General features: G+C 40.8%; 1 protein-coding gene across 1 annotated transcript in view; it reads left to right on the top strand.

The window, feature by feature from the left end:
• Positions 1–20,838, top strand: part of MTR (5-methyltetrahydrofolate-homocysteine methyltransferase) — a 105,252-nt gene that overhangs the window by 49,112 nt on the left and 35,302 nt on the right. Inside the window, 7 exon segments of the mRNA XM_017862275.1 lie at positions 7,778–7,957; positions 9,998–10,114; positions 10,426–10,566; positions 17,213–17,302; positions 18,488–18,606; positions 18,608–18,638; positions 19,904–20,011. Coding sequence (XP_017717764.1) covers positions 7,778–7,957; positions 9,998–10,114; positions 10,426–10,566; positions 17,213–17,302; positions 18,488–18,606; positions 18,608–18,638; positions 19,904–20,011 — 786 coding nt within the window.

The following is a 20,838-nucleotide window of genomic DNA, read 5'->3' as shown; positions in this document are numbered from 1 at the left end:
AAAAAAAAAATATATATATATATATATATGGCAACTTGTTACTTTTTAATGAGGCAAATATCTTCAAATATATCCTGAGCACTTAGTATGTGCCAGACCCTATTCTAATCTCTGAGGAGACAGCAGAGAATACAGCCTAGTCCCTGTTCTTGTATGATTTATATTCTTAGGGACAAAGGGAATAACAAAATTTTTAAAAATGTATATATATATGAATGATTGGCCAGGTGCAGTGGCTCACACCTGTAATCCCAACACTTTGGGAGGCTGAGGCAGGTGGATCACCTGAATTTGGGAGTTCGAGACTAGCCTGGCCAACGTGGTGAAACCCCGTCTCTACTAAATACAAAAATTAGCCAGATGTGGTAATGCATGCCTGTAATCTTAGCTACTGGGGAGGCTGAGGCATGAGAATTGCTTGAACCCAGGAGACTGAGGTTACAGTGAGGTGAGATCACACCACCGCACTCCAGCCTGGGTGACAGAGTGAGATTGTCTCCAAAAAAAAAAAAAGTAATAATAATAAACGTGTATGTGTGTATACACACATTGAATGGTATTGAATACGGTGAAGGGAAATGAAGAGGATTTGATCCCCCCTCAGCGTGGAGATGGGGGAATGTTATTTTATGTAGGATAGTTTGGGAAGGCCTCGTGGATGATGTGACATTTTAGCAGAAGCCTAGGTGAGCCATGTGAAAATGTGGGGGAAGAGGGTTCTTTGCAGAGGGAATCTTGAGGTAGATAGATGCTTGTTGTGTTTGAAAACCAACAGGGAAGCCAGAGTAGCTGGAGCAGAGGGGAGAGGAGGAGATCGGGAAGATACAAGGTTGGAAAGGTGGCAGGTCAAATCACATAGGGCCTTGGAGGCCTTTCTTCACACTTTTGGTTAACATTGTTACCCAGCGTGAGTGGGGACACCACGGAAAAGTTTTGAACAGAGGGGTAAATATGATCTGACTCATGTTTAAACCCTCTGGTTCTTTGTGGAGAATGGTCTGTTAGGGCCAAAGCAGAAATGTTAGAGTTTATTGCTTTCATTCAGATGAGATATGGTGATGGTGAGGGCCATGGTGAAAGCAAAAGAGGACGTTAAAAATCATCTGTTTCTACATATGTTTTTAACATAGAGCCAATAGGATTTGCATTCACATTGAGTATAGGTTGTGAAAGAAAGAGGATTCAGGGATAATTTTAGAGTTTGTTGGCTTGGGCAATTGAAAGGAAGGAGCTACTGAGGTAAGAAAGACTTTGAGAAGCAGGTTTGGGCTGGGGTAAGGAGAAGTTTGGGTTTGGACATAGTATGTGGTGGGTATGTTGAGTGTGCAGTTGTGTAAATGAGTGGATTTCGTGGGCAAAGTCTGGCTTGAAGATAGGATTCCTTTATTTGGGAATTATTTATACATGCTATTTAAAGCAGTGAGACTGGCTGAGCTCACCAAAGGAATGACTGTAGAGAAGTCCTAGGACTAAGTGAGTCTTAGAGCCACAGTGCTTAGGGCACTGGGGAGAAGAGGAAACACCATCAGAAGGATATGAGAAGGAGCAGCCTACATGGTAGGAGGGGAGTCAGAAGAGAGAGTTCCCTTGGAAGCCAAGTGAAGAACAAGCATCAAAGAAAAGGGCATGATCAGCTGTTTGAAGAGTTGTGGATAGACCAAGTGGGATGAGACCAAGTGGGATGAGACCAAGGGTTTACCGTTGGATTAGAAATGGGGTCATTTGTGATCTTGCTGTACTGTTTCCAAGGAGATGAAAGCTTTATTGGAGTGGATTTAGAGAGAATAGGAGAATAGAAGCAGCAGTATAGGCAACTTTTTACAGTTCTGCCATAAAGGGGAGCAAAGAAATAGGGTGGAAACCAGGGGGGAAATACGAAGTTAAGAAAGGATGTGTGTGTGTGTGTGTGTGTGTGTAGATTCTGTGACAACATGTTTTTGTAAGCTGATGAGAATGATCTGGGAGAGAGAGGGAAGAATTGATGCAGGAGAGAAAGGAGGCATTTGCCAGAGCCATGACCTTGTGATTTGAGAGAGATGGCAATCACTGTGTGAGTGGAGGGGTGGCTTTAGATCAGTAGCTGGGCAGTTTGCTCAAAGTGCAAAAGAGAAGACAGAGTAAAGAGTGCAGATCTGCAGGCATGCTGGTTGATGTGCTGGCGGGAGTCTATAATTGCTTCTGTTTTCTCGGTGAAGTTGGAAGCAAGGTCAATTCAGAGTGAGAATGGAATGTTGCGCCTTAGGGATCTGTGGTGCTTAACCAGGAGTGCAAAGCAGACTCACTCTGACAGGGAAGGGCAGTCACTGCTGGAGCTTTTGAAAAAACATACACACCCCTGGACTTCAGTCCTTGAGTTTTGACTCATTTGGTCTGGGATGAGGCCTGGCTTTAGACATTTTAAAGCCTTAGAGGTGATTCTCATGTATCTTTTGGTTGAAAACCACCAGCAGAAGTTATTTAATTTAGTCTTCAGAGTAACCACTGAGGTGGCTGCCATCCCATTTTACAGTGGACCAGTGTCATATCTAGAACATGGTGGAACCAAGTTTTTACCCTTGGTCTTCCTCATTCGAAGACTGGTGTATGTTTCCAAATCCTATGTTTACCCTTTGCTTTGTTTATTGGCACTGCTTAGTGCTTGGTCTTGTCTAAGGATAGGTTTTCCCAATTTAGACTTGACTGTGACCACAAATTAAAAAGCAAATGTAGGAAAACAAAATAACCTGCTAGTTATGAAAGATACACAAATTAGAGCAGCCTTAAGGTAATGTTTTATCCCTACTAAATTAGTAGAGTTAAAAATGGTCAAGGTCTATGTAGATGCAGCAGTGATAAAACTGAAGCCTCGTTTGTTGCAGAGTGTAGTATAAACTGGTACAGTCCTTTTGAAAGAGAATATAATACCTGTCAAGAGACAAAAAATTGTTTATACCCCTTGAGCTCATAATCTTATTTCTGGGCAATTATTCCAACAAAATAATTCAGCAGAGTAAGGCTACTATATATGCCAAAATTTTACACCAACATTATTGAAAATATAACAGCCCAAGTGCCCAATGAAGAGAAATAGATAACTTAGGTAACATAATTTTACTGGACTGTTGTCCAGAGTATTTAAATATTATACAGATTATGGAGTCGCATGTATGCTCACTGTCAAATTGTCATAAATATTGAAAATTATAAGAAGGAAAGCAAAAATCCTGTATACTTTCAAAGTTAAGAAGCCAGCAATACAGGTATTTTTTATATGAAGGCATGTTTTCTGTTGATTGCGTTCTCATAATGCTATTGGATGTAGCAATCAGTTAAGAACCGAGATTTGCTTTGCTTGGATTGACACCACTGATTATAGGGGAAAAACAACAACTCCCTCAAATGGGAAACTACTGTTGCGGCTAAGCAAGGCACACCAGTTTTGTTTCAATAGCTGGCTGCTGTGTTGGAGTCTTTGGTTAATGTCTGTGATCCATGTTGCAAACAAAACTGCAAGGTCAAGACCGGATATGACAGGAGGCTGGGCCTGAGCTTCTGAATTGAAAGGCAACAAGAAAGCATTTCTATATTTTTCATTGTTGCTGATAGTTTTGACCAGCTGTTATTCTTAGCTCTACATAACAAGATACAGGACACTTTTATTATTGAAATTTCTATGGGACAAGTATACTGACTCTAGATTTAGTTCTCTTTTTCTAAATGAAATGGTTTTAATTTTTTCGTATAATCCATAGGTTCACAAAATGACTTTTTTGTATGACAATTTTGATAATGTGAAGTTTCTTAGAAATATAATTATCACATAATAGCAGAATAGTCTATATTAGTTTTTGTTTGCACATGTGTAAACTATATAAAAGAATAATCAATATATGCAACACATTTTCCTGTTTTTTTATTTTCTTGTTTTAAAATGATTTGAAAATAAATTTCTAATTATGAGAACTATTGGATCTTGATTAATATCTAAATAATCCTAACCTAGAAAATAACAAGGAATTGGTATCTTGCCAATGTTTAGATTTGTCTCTGAGGAACGTGGAATGTCTTTCCAATTACTCATTCAGTGGAGTTATGTAATTATCCCTAAATAGGAAGTCTCTAGATCATTCCTATGTGTTTTGTTTGTTGTTTTTATTGTAATTGACATATTTTTTCTTTGGTAAATTTTTTCCCTTTGGTCGTGATTTTTAGATTTTTTCCCTTGGACACTTCCTTTTCTTCAGTGTTTCCCTTCCTAGTCGTCACTCTCTCTCTTGAAAGTCACAAATATCCATTTCTATCACTTCTGTTTTTTTTTTTTTTTTTTTTTTTGAGATCAAGTCTTACTCTGTCGTCCAGGCTGAAGTGCAATAGCACGACCTCAGCTCTGCAACTTCCACTTCCTGGGTTCAAGCAGTTCTCCTGGCTCAGCCTCCCAAGTAGCTAGGACTATAGGCATGTGCCACCGCAACTGGCTAATTTTTGTATTTTTAGTAGAGATAGTTTTTCACCATGTTGGCCAAGCTGTTCTCGAACTCCTGACCTCAGGTGATCCACCTGCCTCAGCCTGCCAAAGTGCTGGGATTACAGATGTGAGCCACTGCACTGGGCCGGACCACTTCTTTTTTTAACTACAGTCCCAGAATGGGCCTCTGCTTCCTCCAGGGTTCTCTTGCCCATCTTCAACTAGTTCAGTTGGATTTTAAAACTTTAACTCACCTCTGAAGTTAGCCCTGTTCCATCTCTGCTGCTTGTCAGACTACATTAAAGAATCTAGGTTCTTTAAAGAATCTACATTAAAGAATCTACACATTGTCCTTCTCTTCCTTACAGTATCTGCCTTGATGACTAAATCAAAAATTGTTTTATTGCATTACTCCCTGAATGTCTGGTATTTTAGCAAAATCTGAGCCATGAGCTTCTTAAGAACTAAAGCCTTGTACTCACTGGTCACAGTCTAACTTCTCTATGGCTTAAGAGTTTGATAAAGCTATAAATGGCATTTATTCCTTCCTTCTTGCTGCTTAGAGTCTCACTGAGTTTTTCTTCTACTCCAGCTGAGAAGGTGCCACATCTCACCTGTCAGTGGTTCTCACCTGGCTTTACATTAGCATCACTAAGGGGCTTTTACAAAACACTTGCTGAGGCCTCATCTCCAGATTCTGATTTAACTGGTTCAGGGTGAGGTGTTACTATTATAAAAAACGAGCAAACAGAAATCCCTCCAGGTTATTGTAATGTGCAGCAGGGTTGAAAGCCCTTCCTGATGGAGTAAAGCTCCTGTTCTGTTTGTTTACTGAACTTCTATTCTGGATCTGTGAAATCCACAAGCACGATTGAGGCTTTATTGGTGTGTCTGTCCCACAGCCCTGGTGAGGGGTAAGACAGAAGCCTGGTGAAACTAACATGATATGACCTGCTCCTGACAAAGGCCTGTACACCAATGCTGTGTTCACTCTGAGAGTCATTATTTAATCAAGTGACAGAGGTTGAGTGGCACTCAACCACTGTTGCACAGGGTTGTGCAACCCTGTGGCACAGATACTGTGCTAGACACCATGAGAACAATTTGACAAGGGCTTCATACTTATGGAGGTTAGAGTTGATGACTCTGTTTTGGTTCTAGAAATGAATTCCCATCCTGTGAGGATGCTCCTGCTTGTCCCACAAGCAAGGCTGTCTTTGGTACACAGCTGGGCCCTACACCCTTCTGTCCTATGGGTAACATACTGTTCACTTCAGCCTGCCCTGCTTGGCCAGATAATATTCATGGCTTAGGAGAGAAATGACCAGGACCTTGACTTCTTTATCTACCAACCAGACTAGGTTACTCAGTAATACTAGTGGCACTGGTCGTCCCTGTGCCTTCTCTCGTAGTGAGCTTAGCCCGGCTGTGAACCTAGAGCCTAGAACTCTGTTGGGCTGTCTGGTGAAGGGTGAGCTTTAAAAATTCAAGACTAAAGGCAGCCGCAAATGACCTGTTTCTGACCAGTTTTTTCTGACACACATCTCAGTCTCAACCTTAACCTTTTCACTCTAACTGAAGGCAGAGGAAGTAAACATTGAGAAAATTCCATTAAGGAAGACGAAAGCTCGCCATCTTCCCTAAAGCCTGGGTTCAGTGAGGCCACAAAGACTACTTCCTGTCTCCCTTTCCCTGGGCCGCTTTGTCTGCTGACTCCTAGAGACACTTCCCTCCCAAGTAGAGGTGAAATCTCACCCCAGCAGTTGCCCGGAACGATTAGAGAGACCAAAGAAAACAGTTGAAAAAGAATACCAAAGTAGTAAGTGATCAAAAGACTAGATCTAAGAGTGAGTTCCTTTCATAATTCCCCTACTCCTCTTTTCTGTTGTCTAGGGCCTCACTAGATGCATTTGACCTATGTCAGTGTCCCCACCCCCTCATCTCCACAGAAGTCTGCAATGCAGATTGCAGTAGGGTTGGCCATTTTTCAAGAATGTTTTCACATTCGTTGAGAATTGACCTTCAGAATTGTGACTTATTTTTTCTTATCACTGTAGTGATAGCAAGTAATCATTTTTAAAGAGTAGATTTGATTTTTCATACAACCAGAAATCATTCAGGATGTAATTTGGTGAATACCCTGTGTTGAGGTTGTAAATTTGATCTGAAGACAGTTTCCATGACAAAGTTCAGAAATGCTTTGAGTAAAAGCAGCATTCATACATAATGTTGAGCATGTACGTTGACAGGCACTGCTCTGGGCACTGGGGATACAAGACTGGCATTCCAGCTAGGAGAGAGGAGTTTACCAATTAATAAGTAACAAAGCAGCCAAAAATACTAAAGATGTTGCTAAAATAACACAATTTCTGGAAAGAAATACTCTGAAGAAGAATGGAGGAGGTGGGGAAGGGTGGAAGTGGCTGGTTTAGGGAGGGTGATTTAAGGTAGGCTCTGAAAAGGGGGCCCTTGGGCAGAAGCCTGAGTCCTATGAAGCACAAAGCCATGTCACAGTATGTTCTGGGTAGTGGCAGCAATAAATGAAAGTTGCGGAGGGAGGAATAAGCTTGGCGGGTTTCAGAAACACCAAAGGAGCAATGTAGGGGTGCGGAGTAGAGGAGAGGGCACATGGTAGGAGATGAGATTGGAGATGTAGGCCAAGATTCTGAGGCTGATGGGAAGCAGCTGGGGGATGAGTCTTGCTGGAGTCAGTGTTTTGCCTTTTAGGGACATTATTTTGAAGGTAAAGACTAATTTGTGTTTATGACTTAAGACACATGTTAAGCCAGTGTTATAATGGGTGGAGGTGAGGAATAAATGCATATCCTTGAATATACTTAGAGTGTTTTTGCAAAAAGGTCTGAGAAAGCAGTGGCAGTGTGTCCTGGGTGATAGGTTGTGACACTACTGGCAGGTCGAGAGGAAGGGGCACTTACGTTAGTCTCTTCTTTAGTAATATTTGATTTTTTATCATATGCATGTATTTTTTAGAAGCTTTTTCATAATATACCGTATGTGTGTATATGTATAAGATTTGATTTTTTGCAGAAAGTATAGCTGCTGTGTTTGTGAACACACAAAGCAATTTTTAAACCAACCTCTCCTCTGAGATAATTTGATAAGTGATCGGAAGCTGCTTGGCATTTAGATTTCTGTGAAATCCAAGCATTGACACTTGAGTGTTTTCAATGAGTGAAACGTGCTCTAATAGATCACACTTAATATTTTAATATTAATATTTTATTAAAATAAAATAACAGTTATTTAATATTAATATTTTAATAGATACTTAATTTTTCTATTTCAAACTACATCTTTTGCTCTTTTCCCCAGGCAACAGAAACGGACATGAAAATCAGAGTGTGCACCCGGGCCTACCATCTTCTTGTGAAAAAACTGGGCTTTAATCCAAATGACATCATTTTTGACCCTAATATCCTAACTATTGGGACTGGAATGGAAGAACACAACTTGTATGCCATTAATTTTATCCGTGCAACAAAAGTCATTAAAGTAAGTATAGACATTTTCTCTTCCAAGTCATGGCTCAAATTCGTCCCATGGGTCTAATGAATGGTTAGAGCTGACATACATTTATTGGCTGAAATGTTAACATTCTTGTTCTTAGTTAGTAAATTGTTTTTCTGAAATGTAGGAGACCTTATTTTTTTTTTTCTTTAGTGGAGTTTTTAACTTGTGTAGCCAACAGACTGGAGAATATAACAGAGCCTGATGAACTCACTTGAACCCAGGAGGGTGGAGGTTGTGGTGAGCTGGGCTCACACCACTGCACTCTAGCCTGGGCGACAGAGTGAGACCCTGTCTTGAACAAAATGAAACAAAACAAAACAAAAAGCCACAGAACCTAATAAATAATTACTTATGAAGCATATAAGAGCCTTCATTTAGGTCCCAAAATAGAGCATAGCCCGAGCACCCCCATCTGTGTCTCCTTTTGCAGTTACACCTCATTCTCAATTGTATAAAGTAGCTGTCGTCCTGAGTTTTATGATGCTACTCTGTTGCTTTTCTTCATAAATTTACTGCTTATACTGCAGATTTGATTTGCATCATCCATGGATTTTGTATTTGCAAATTCATATACTCACTGAAATGTATTCGTGACCCCAGAATCAATACTCACATCACTTCTGCAGTTATTTAGACATACCCATATGCAGAGTGGTGGGAAATTTGAGTGGCCCAACCCATATTGTTCCCAAAGAGGTCAAACATGGCAGTGACCTACTTTCTTATTTCAGCTCTCATCGTGTACACAGATGTCCTTTCTGCAGTCTAATGCCATATTTTCACATTTTATGCTTTTGTTGGTGAGGTCACTTTTTAAAATGGCCCCATACTAGTGCTGTCTAGTGTTCCTAAGTACAAGAAGGCTGTGATGTGCCTTATGGAGGAAATATGTGTGTTAGACAAGCTTTGTTCAGACATGCATTATAGTGCCATTGGCTGTGAATTCAGTGTTAATTAATCAACAGTAAATATTAGATAAAGTATCTTAACATGAGCACACAGAACAAGGTTATGTATTGATTGGCTGACAAAAAATGTGATCAGGGGCTCACAGGAACCTAACCCTGTATTTCTCCTAGGAGCAATGCTCTGGTATTCCCTAATTCAGTGTTTGCGGTGACCTCAAAGAACATAACTACCACAAAATAATAAGAATTGACTGAATATCTGAATGATATAGTTTGGTTTTGCCTGCTTTTGAGCCTAATAAAAAGAATCATAATATTTACATGCTTTTTTTTCTTGCTCAACTTCATTCTAAAGATTTATCTGTGTGTCTGTAGCTGTTTGTTCATTTTTATTAATGTATAATATTCTGTGGTATAATTATACCACAATTAACTGTTCTATTGTTGATGGACATCTAGTTTGTTTCCAGCTTTTGGACATTATGAACAGTGCTGCTCTGAGTATTCTTATATATGTATCTTAGACATACATGCCTGAGCTTCTCTGTAGCATATACCCAGAAGTGGAGTGGTTGGCTCATAGTGGTAGATAATGACCAACTGTCTCCCTAGATTCTTGAGCCAACAATAGTAAGTGAGAGTTCCTGTCATTCCACGTGTCTGATGATGCTTGCTACTGTTACCAGTATGGTTGGAACTTCAATTTCCTTTTGTCCTTTTATAGTTGGTCAAGTTTATGGTGAATTAGGGAGTCTGTACATTTAGGATATGGAAGCCTTCTAGTAATTTGTACGTTCAGTGAATAAGGAATTCCTCTTTGTCTTTCTGTGTGTGTGTGTGTGTGTGTGTGTGTATGTGTATGTGTGTACTCATGTGTTTTCCATAGGGAGAATGGAGTCTAGTAGGAAAAATTACTTATGAAGCAGCACCTTTGTGATACCATAATGCAGCAAGCTTTGCTCTATGTCTAGTAACAGGAAGCTCTGAATTACTTTGAACTTCGGATGGTTTTTGTTTTTTGTTTTTTTTTCTTTCGACTCCTATATAAAGCTTAAGAGATGTGATTGCTGTTTTAGCAAAAGGGGAGTGTTTTCATGTTTTAAAATTTTGCCAGGAAACATTACCTGGAGCCAGAATAAGTGGAGGTCTTTCCAACTTGTCCTTCTCCTTCCGAGGAATGGAAGCCATTCGAGAAGCAATGCATGGGGTTTTCCTTTACCATGCAATCAAGGTATGATAGAAGAACTATTTGTCCTTTGGAAACCAGCTTTTACTTGGGATAGGGGTTTTCAAAGTGTGGCATCTAGGCTAAGTATGGCCTGCTCCCAGTTTCTGTGAATAAGATTTTACTGGGATAGAGCCACACCCATTCACTTGTATCTTGTTTGTGGCTGCTTTTATGCTGTAACTGCAGAGTTGAGTAGCTGTGACAGAGGCTATGGCCTAAAATAGTTTCTATCTGGTCCTTTACAGAGAAAAGTTTGCTGATCGCTGACTTAGGGTATCACTGTAAATTCTCATTTTTATTTGTATTGCCCTTAGTCTGGCATGGACATGGGGATAGTGAATGCTGGAAACCTCCCTGTGTATGATGATATCCATAAGGAACTTCTGCAGCTCTGTGAAGATCTCATCTGGAATAAAGACCCTGAGGCCACGGAGAAGCTCTTACGTTATGCCCAGGTAGACAGACAAGTGTTCTAATGGATGGATTTTTGCTATCTTTGAATGTATTACCTACAGTTAGTAGACCTTCATTGTGGAATAGAAGCAAATATTGAATCATATATTTAGATCACTGAAGATTTCTACAGAGAGTTGCAGAGATGGTGGTGTAGCTAGGGCAAGGAAGGATAAACAGACCATGCCTAGACTGCCTCCGTATTCTGGACTTAGGTTTCTTTAAATTTATTTTAAAATGTAAAATTTATTTTTCTTGTACCAAGTAACGTATTAGTTCTAGAAAATTTACAAAATTCTGGTAAGCAAAGGAAGAAAATAAAAATCACTTGTAATCCTACCACCCAAAGTTAAACACTTGAGATTTTGTTATAATCTTTAAGTAATGGGAGTTTTTTTTTCTTTTTGCAAAATGAATGTGCATGTGTAGGTACATATACACACATTTTTTTTACAAAAATAGAACTATAGATGCTTTTATGGTAATATTTTTTTCTTAGCAGTGTACTGGGAACATATTTCCATTTTACTTGATATTTTTCTACCTCATTATTTGAAATAGCTGTTCTGGATTTTCTTGTGTGGCTGTGTTAGCATTACGTGGTCCCCATTGGTACATGTTTTGGTTTGTATACCTGTTTATGTTAGGATCTAGTCCATCTGTGGCAAAGTTCTGCAGTTCAAGGCTTGAAGTCTGTGCACATTTGATCTGTAAAAAATGAGTATAATTATAGCTAATTCAGACACCAGCTTGTTTCTCACTTACATGTTGGGCGCAGTCCTAGGCACATGAAGTATCTATCATAGATGCTGCTTCCTAGAATTCAGTTTAAGGAAAGTTGAGATCTTTACCTCAAAGAACTTGCATTTTAATCTGTTTAAGAGAATGATGGCAAAGGAAGACATTTTTCCGACAAAGCATGTTGAGAAAGTGGTAGGATGCTTTTGTGTCTCTTGCCAACTTTGTTAATATTTTCCATGTTAGAATCTGAATTTAGCTCTGATAGAACAGCCAACTTTTCCTCTTCCACAGAAGAGTAATAAAATGCTCTGGAAGAAGGATATGACACGCTGAGAGTAACCACATCCTTATTTTATCGGCCTTACTGGTAGTAAGACTTAGATTTCTGAAATTGCCTATGGAAGCCTTAGGCTCAACAAAGCTGAAAGGAGTTCAGACACTGTGCCAAAAGCTCCCATGACCCTCCTCTCAGTTCCTTAAAACATTTCTGGTTTTCATGTGGACCCAGGACAGAATGTCTCATTTGGTTGTGGCAGATGCAATCAAGTTCTACTTCTCAGCACATTACTTAAGAAACATTCCATAGATTTTAATTTTTTATCCTATTAACCGTTTTTGTTCACATAGACAGAGTGCTTAGTCCTGTCTTATTCTTTGAACACTGAGACGTGGGCGTTAAACACTATTCAGTTTTGAGTCGTGGTCCATCTTCTACCTAGTAGGGGGCCCTTCATTAATAACTGTCAGAGAGTTCTGTTGAAGGCCAAAGGGGCATCATAGCCTCTATTATCATGAAGTCATACTAGACAGTTCTTAATTAACCCATGAAATGATGTGTTTTTATCTTTTCCCTAATCTTTCCAGAGGAGGCAGCCCTCTTACTTAGGAAAGGGGCTCCTTATTTGTAAGACCATTCCCATTTCAGGTTTTTTTAGCATTGTATTTTGTGCTAGACATTCTTTTGGTCTGTAGTCTTTTAGCAATTGTTTACAAGCTTTCATTTCTGTATGTCATGCTGAGCTGCCAAGAGGTTTTGCCCCTGGAGGCACTGTCAAAGTGAGGGAAATCTTAATAGCAATTGGAAGAGCTTAACAATTCATCATAGAAGAATTTCCTCATTCTTAATGTAACCATGAGGGCTTCTCATAAGCCACTGACCTCTCTGTCAGGGAGGCTGTCTGCTTTCAAGGTGACTTCCGTTGCCATTAAGAGAATTAATAACCAAACAGGTATCCTCTAATAACTCCTGGGAGTCGCCAGCTCTGTAGCAATTCTTTAGGATGCGCTGAGTGCAAATGGAGCATGAAGAGCAGGAATATTATGAGGCAAATAAGAGTCAAGGGATTTTTTCTCTTTTATAAGAGAATGATCTCTTTCGGTTATTGCAAATGAGGAAGTCTGCACCCAGATTCCTGTCTGATATATTATTGAAACTGGTGGGAAGAGTACTGCCTCTGATCTTCCGAGGCTCTCTAATCTCACATTTGGGGAGGAATGGGATTTTTCTGAAAAATAATTTTCCTGATTGAGTTCAGACTGATCTGTGGTAAGTAAATTATTTTGATAATAAAATTTCCAGGTACCATGTAATTTACGTGGAAGATCTTTATTAAATGGTACCCTAATGGAGGCCAGGCCTCCTATGGAGTGGAAGGATTGTTGCTCTGGATAGGATGGATGTGGAATGACCCTGGAGCTTGAGAATATTCTTGATACTTTCTGGGAAAATTTTCTGTTCTTTGATTTGGCCTTGATCCCTCCCTTCATCATTTGAGCTCACATTCTTTGGCTTTCTCTGCAACAGTTTACTTCCTTTTATAACCTACACAACCATGAGGCCCCTGTGAGGCAGAAGCAACTCTAGAGTGGGAAGAAGTAGTTTTTCTCATTAGCTTTGTACACGTACAGATACAAGGAGTAGCCAGATGGACATGACAATTGCTTGGTCGATTTGCTTTGTGGCTTTCTATCTACTCAGCTTCCACAGTATGCCTGGGTCTGGTCTTCCTTAGTGTTTGAAAACTGTGTAGCACCTTGGATGTATATCATGAAGAACTCCCTATTGAATAACTACATGAAAAGTAAGATGGGCCTCAGCATGCCATTGTGTATTTCTGAAATAACTGCTTTTAACTGTACTGTTTCATTTTAAGTATTGCTTTCCTGAATCAAATTCATCAGGTTTGGAACACAGCTATCAGGTGGGATAGTTTTTAGACATCGCAACCTCCAACACTTCAGTGAATTCTTTACTGCTCTTTGTATCCTCTTTTGCCTCTGTCCATAATCACATATTTTTTGCCCCCTTCCCACCCCATAAGTCTGGCACATTGTGGTATTTTTCTGTGGACACACCAGATCCTTTTTTCGAGAGTGTTTGGAACACACTGCCCTGTTTTTACACAGCAAAACTCCATCCGCCAGGTAGGAATTGTCTGATTGTGGGGCTAATAGAACAAATGGTGTTTACAGGTATCAAGTGATGGAACTGTGAACTTTAGAGGGACTTTTTCTTTTTTGATTACTATCTCGTTCAGGGTTTTCAGCATATGAGAGTCCTTGTGTTGTTGTTATTCCAGTTACCTCTTTGGCCCTAAATCTTGGAGTTCTCCCCAATTCCTTCTTCCTCTCTTTCTTCTTCTTCTTCTTCTTCTTCTTTTTTTTAAATTATACTTTAAGTTCTGGGATACATGTGCAGAACATGCAGGTGGTACATAGGTAACACATGCATGGGGTTGCGCACCCATCAACCCGAGCATCACATTAGTAAATTCTCCTAATGCACCCCTTCCCTAGCCTCCCAAGCCCCTACAGGCCTGGTGTGTGGGTGTTCCCCTCCCTGTGCCCATGTGTTTCTCATTGTTTCAAATGTCACACTATGAGTGAGAACATGCGGTGTTGGTTTTCGTTCCTGTGTTAGTTTGTGAGTTGATGGTTCCAGCATCATCGACATGTCCCTGCAAAGGACATGGAACTCACCCTTTTTTATGCTACACAGTATCCATGGTATATATGTGCCACATTTTCTTTACCAGTCTGTCATGATGGCATTTGGTGGGTTTCAAGTCTTTTGCTATGTGAACAGTGCCACAAAAACATACATGTCTGTGTCTGTAAGTAGAATGATTAAAATCCTTTGGTATATACCCAGTATGGGGATTATGGTCGATGGTATTTCTGGTCTAGATCCTGAGGAATCACCACACTGTCTCCACTAATGGTTGAGACTAATTTACATCTCCCACCAGCATGTAAAAGCATTCCTAGTTCTCCACATCCTCTCCAGCATCTTGTCCTGACTTTAATGACACCCATTTCAACTGGCATGAGATGGTGTTCTCATTGTGGTTTGATGTGCATTCCCCTCCTCCCTTCTTAGTTATTGTCTATTAATACCTTTAGTTGGTCCTTCCTTCCCCTGTTACCACTACTGAAGTCCAGGCCTTCAATCAGCGGACTATTCAAATATCTCCCCATTTTGGTGATTCCCTAAACATGACTTTGAGTGTAAATCGCAGCTTTAGAATTGATAATGTCCCTCCCCTTTCTCCCATGCAATTGCCTGAGTAAAGGTTAATTTAAACTCCACAGCAGGATTTTGGCCTTCCCGTCTTGGCCTCACCACCCTGGACAAACATTACTCCAGCAAAATCAGTCCTTGTGTTACATTAGTTCACCAGCTAATATTTACTGAAGTGTCGCTTTGAGCCATTCATTTGTTGAACGTTAGGAGATCAACTAGTAAGAGAGATGGTACCCCTACCGTCTAGAGCCTACAGCTTCAGTGACACATGCGAAAATGTATAGAGCGATTGTCCCACCACAGTGCAGCAAGTGCTGGAGAGGGGAAGTGCAGGAATACTAGGAGAAGCCTGAGGAAGTATTCTGACCTCAACCTAGAGTGTGTCAGGGAAAGCTCCCAGGGGGACTGATAGTCAGTGTGAGAAACTTGAGAGAAAATAAAGGAGGTACCAGGCAAGGTTGGGGGAGTAGAGTGCAGTGCCCGTGGGCCTGCCAGGGGAGAGATACTGCACTAGCCAGAGTCTGGCCATTGATCCAAAGTACTGCACAAATGTATAGTCAGATGAACAAATGTGAAGGCCTGGAGGTGAAGAGATGATGGAGAGCATAAGGAACAGAAGTGTTATGGATGGCTGAAGCTTGTTGGGAATGGCAGAAGAGGAAGCTATAGGAGAAAGCAAGGTCAGGTGTCTTAGTCCATTCTTATGCTGCTGATAAAGACATACCTGAGACTGGGTAATTTATGAAGAAACTGAGGTTTAATGGACTCACAGTTACACGTGGCTGGGGAGGCCTCACAGTCATAGTGGAAGGCGAAAGACACGTCTTACATGACAGCAGATAAGAGAGAGAACTTGTGCAGGGAAACTCCCCTTTATAAAACCATTAGATCTTGTGAGACTTATTCACTATCACAAGAACAGCACAGGAAAGACCTGTCCCCAGGATTGAGTTATGTCCCACTGCTTCCCTCCCATGACACGTGGGAGTTGTGGGAGCTACAAGTCAAGATGAGATTTGGGTGGGGTCACAGCCACACCATCTCATCAGGGCATTGAATGGCGTGGTAAGGAATCAGTACCATGTCATGAAAGCAATAGGAAACTTACACAGAGCAGCTGGATCAGATTTGCATTTTAGAAGCATCTTTTTGGCTACAGTGTAGAAGATGAATCAGAGACCAGAATGATTTTGGACTGTGGAGACCACTTAGTTCTTGGGCTGTGAAAATGGAGACAGGGTAGAGAGAAAAATATTGAGGTATAATCATTAGGATGAGGTGATTGATTGAACTTGAGTAGTGAATGGAAATTCAAGGGTGATGCTTAGGTTTCCAGTTTGGCAGCTGGTACCACCAGTTGAGGTGGAGAAAACAATACAGTAATGCAATTTATCATGTGTGCCACGATCATTGCGCTTTTGTTCCTTTGCTGAATCTGCCCTCTCTCATCATTCAGCTTCTTTGAAACCTTTCTTTGCCACCATAGCTTACGATAACCATTCCTTCCTCAAAATTCATACGTACCTAGTCTATATTATGTACTCATTCAGCCCTTGACATATACTGTCTTTCTTTCTTTACATATTTTCTACCTCTCATGATATGGCTGTCTTAGTCATGAGTTTGCTCTAACGGAATACCAAAAACTGGGTAATTTATAAAGAAGTTTAATTAGCAGCTGGGAAGTCCAAGAGCATGGCCTTGGCCCCTGGTGAGGGCCTTCTTGCTGTGTCATAACATGGCAGAGGGCATCTCATGTGAAGAGGTCAAGAGCAAGAGAACCAGAGAGATAGCAAACCTGCTTCCATGGTAGCAACATTAATCCATCCGTCATTAATTCGTTAATCCATTCATGGGGGCAGGGGGATTAGGTTTCCAACACAACTTTTGGAGGACACCTTCAGACCATAACAATGGCAGAGTCCTTGAGAGCATAGTCTGTGTCATACCTCCTAGTGTGCCCACCTTTGATGTCTGACTTAGCTTCATTATGGCCTCCCTGCATCTGTTTGTGGGTACTGGTGATCCTTGTTGAGAGCTTTGAAGGCTCATGGGGTTTGGAGTATAGCTTCTCTTACTGTCCTGGAAATATTTTGTCTTGAGTTGTTATTTTTAGAAAAGAGGGAAAGGAAAGAATGGAACTTGACTCTGTCTCTACGCTAACTGTTCAGACCCTAAAAGATTTCTCATTTTTCCCTCTCCTTCCCTCAAACATTCATTGAGATCTTATTTTATGCTGGACAATCTACTAGGGGCTGGAATAGTAAAAGAAGAATAAGATACAGATTTTATTTTTTATTATTTATTTATTTATTTATTTTTGCCATCAAACAGTTTTGTTAGTGACGAGTTGTATCCATTTCTTGGTTTCAATTTCAATTCAGACTCAAGGCACAGGAGGGAAGAAAGTCATTCAGACTGATGAGTGGAGAAATGGCCCTGTCGAAGAACGCCTTGAGTATGCGCTTGTGAAGGTGAGTTACAGGAGCCTGAACTGGAGGGCTGGAGCCTCATCGTGGCTGACTGGTGCTGTTGCGGGCAGTGTGGTGCTGACAGTAGCTGGAGAAGCAGATGCTCTAGACCACTGATTCTCAACCTGGGGAGGTCCCCCTTGCTGTCCCCCAGTCCCCCCACCATAGCATATTTGACAGTGTTCAGAGACATTTTTGATTGTCATAACTGTGCATGGAAGGTATTACTGGCATCCTATGGCCAGGGATGCTGCTAAACATCCTACAGTGCCCAGGACAGCCCCAAACAACAAAGAATATTCCCTCCCAGGTGTCAGTAGTGCTGAGGCTGCGAATCCTGTCCTGGACCAAGTTGCTGTCAGTTGGTCAGCAAGTCAGTTTCATAGTTGGAATTTTAGGCTTTAGGCAAGATCAGTAGTCTCTTGGCTTCAGTTTCCTCATGTGTGAGTCTGGAGAAACTCAGAGTTCTTTTTTTTTTTTTTTTTCCTCTTTGGCTCTGGAGTTTAACCTAGTTAACTCTTGCACCTTTTGAGAGTCACATATTTCAATTTGTGGAGCTAGTCGGCCAATCCAAGGATCATTGAACTGGGGACCTTGGAGGAGTGGGGCTTGTCATTGAAGGGTGGATAAGTCAGTGGAGGCTTCATGGATTTGAACTTCATTTAAGGGCCCCATCCAGTGTCGTTTCTCCCCAGCCCTACAGCATTACAGTGAGAAAACTTACTGATTTCCCCACAGGTATTTATTAATGTATAATCTGGTAAAACACTAAGATACAAAATGTATTTTATGATGCATTTGAACTTATTAGTCCTTCTCTATTAGCTTATTTTACTGAGGTACATTTTAAAGCATTTTTTTAATTGGCATATAAAATTGTATGTATTTACTGCATACAACGTTCTGTTTTGGAAGTGTATGAGGTATTTACTTTGTATCAGTAAAGCCAGCTAAGCACTTTATCTCAATCCTCAAAATAAACATATGAGATACTATTGTAATACTCTAATTGAGGAAACTGAAGCTTATTGAATTGCCTCAGTTTCCTCAACTGAGGAAGCCCGATTGAACCCATGCACTCTTGATTCTGGAACCTATGCTCTTAAGCATTTTCATGATGACTCTGTGGAGGTAATGCAGTTTTTTAGGTGATCTTTTTTTTCTTTCTTTTTTTTTTTATATTTTTAGGGCATTGAAAAACATATTATTGAGGATACTGAGGAAGCCAGGTTAAACCAAGAAAGATATCCCCGACCTCTCAATATAATTGAAGGACCCCTGATGAATGGAATGAAAATTGTTGGTGATCTTTTGGAGCTGGAAAATGTTTCTACCTCAGGTTGGCAAAAGATGGGGAGCAATTTTCACAATTGAATCTTTTCTTTGTTATTTAATACATGCTGATTTGGGATGTATTTCTCAGGTTTTAATTTGGACAAGAGTTCAGTGGCAATAGCTAGTCGTTCCTTCTCTAAATGTGTTTAGGAGTCATGTCTGGAAAAATCCATCTTTGGAGTGGTGTGGATGTTAGAAATCATCCAAAAATTCATAGCATCATAATCTATCATAATCCTTATGTTCTAATTTTTTTTTTGAGACGGAGTCTCCCTCTGTCGCCCAGGCTGGAGTGCAGTGGCACAATCTCAGCTCACTGCAACCTCCGCCCCTCCAGGTTTAAGCAATTCTCTGCCTCGGCCTCCAGAGTAGCTGGGATTACAGGTGCATGCCACCATGCCCAGCTAATTTTTTTGTATTTTTTTGGTAGAAACAGGATTTCACCATCTTGGCCAGGCTGGTCTTGAACTCCTGACCTCATGATCCACCCGCCTTAGCCTCCCAAAGTGCTGGGATTACAGGCATGAGCCACCGCACCCGGCCTTATGTTCTAATTTTTGTATCACCTCTCACCCCCAATGCCTATCTCTCCCCTCCGAAAGTAAAATAAAACCCAAGATAAATGTAGAGTTACTAACATTAAGACTTGATTTGACCAGGCACTATTCATCTGTAAGGATGCATATTTTGAGACAAATGTTTCTGTTTTAAATAACGGTACATTAGGTGGTTTATTTAAAGTAAAACCAGAACTCTTATTCTGATTTACAGCAGCTACTAACCACATCAGTTAACACATACTTGTTGAGCATGTAGGTTAGTGACTGCAGCATTTGAGAAACTAAAAGGCCCTCATCTTGCCTAAATGTAAGGCTGGATTTTAAGTGAGTTGTAAAGCTGGGGATTGAGAAGAGTAGGCTGGGAATGGGCTCATGGTGGAGAAGCTTTGGTCCTGAAGGATACATAGAACTCTTTGATAAAAGATAGAGGGCCTTCTAGACAGAGGAAAAAGGAACAAGCAAAAGTTCAGAAGACAGAAATTGCAACATTTGATTTCTAGCCTTGTTTTCCTTCTGCTGTACCTTATTATTCACTGGCTTTCCCTCCGGGGAGCTTATCCTTTATTCTGCCTACTGTCAACAGACTCCAGTGTGGTTGTCCTGAAGTCAAAGCATGCATTCTTAATGTGTGCCCAAATTTCACAAGTGGCCATCAGCAGTTGTTCCTGTGGTTTGGGAAAGATGCCTGATCCTATGCTTTTTTCCTCAGGTTATAAAGTCAGCCCGGGTTATGAAGAAGGCTGTTGGCCACCTTATCCCTTTCATGGAAAAAGAAAGAGAAGAAACCAGAGTGCTTAACGGCACAATAGAAGAAGAGGCAAGTCGTTTTGTTCAGGCCTATGGGCCTTCAGTGAGTTGACCTGGAAGACCTGAGGTGGTGGTAGGGGCCTAAGCAGTCAGGCTTGGCTGTGTTCGTTATTGAGGATAAAATAGAGAAATGATCCCACATCTGTCCCTTTTTTAACCAAATATCAGAGTACTCTGGGACTTTCTTTTGAATGTAGCTTTATCACATTTTTAATATAGATACAATTTTTCAATCAAAACCCATGTTTTCAAGACAAAGCCATTTCATTCCTGTATTCCTTCGTTAACCGATCATTTACACAGCTCCCGTGATGTGCCGAGTACTGTGCCGGGCTCTGCTCCTACAAAGGTCTGTCCCTGCCCTTGAGGCAATTGAGTCATGCTTGTTTTTAGAAAACTCTTAACTGAATAGTCTCTCTCTGCTGGTGATGTCCTTGGCACCACTTCTGGATTCCATTTAATTCTTGTTGGCTGCACCACTAGAGTAAATCATTAAGCTTTTTGACCTTGTTAGGTCCTTGTGAAGCTCGGGCAGCTTTGGCCCCTAGGATTCTGAATTTTTAAATTGATCTGTGTTTGTGCGTAGCTCAGACAGACAGAGTTGATAAAAAACCTTCTTGTTTTGCTTTTTTTCTTACTTGGGGGAGTGGTGGGGATGCTGACTGTGCATAGAACAGCAGTGCTGAGGAAAGGTGCTCATGTGCCCTCTGCCTGCGCTTTTGTGGTTTTTCAAATTCGGATGGGACACACACATACAGTTAACCTGTTCCCCCTCCCCTGCCTCTCCCTTAATTGCTAACAGTAAACATTTGTCAAATAGGTCCCCCCCCCCCCCCC

This window comes from Rhinopithecus bieti, unplaced genomic scaffold, assembly GCF_001698545.2.
Source record: "Rhinopithecus bieti isolate Rb0 unplaced genomic scaffold, ASM169854v2 scaffold_57691, whole genome shotgun sequence".
In the NCBI taxonomy this organism is placed as follows: domain Eukaryota; kingdom Metazoa; phylum Chordata; class Mammalia; order Primates; family Cercopithecidae; genus Rhinopithecus; species Rhinopithecus bieti.
This window is presented reverse-complemented; position numbering and strand designations above follow the sequence as displayed.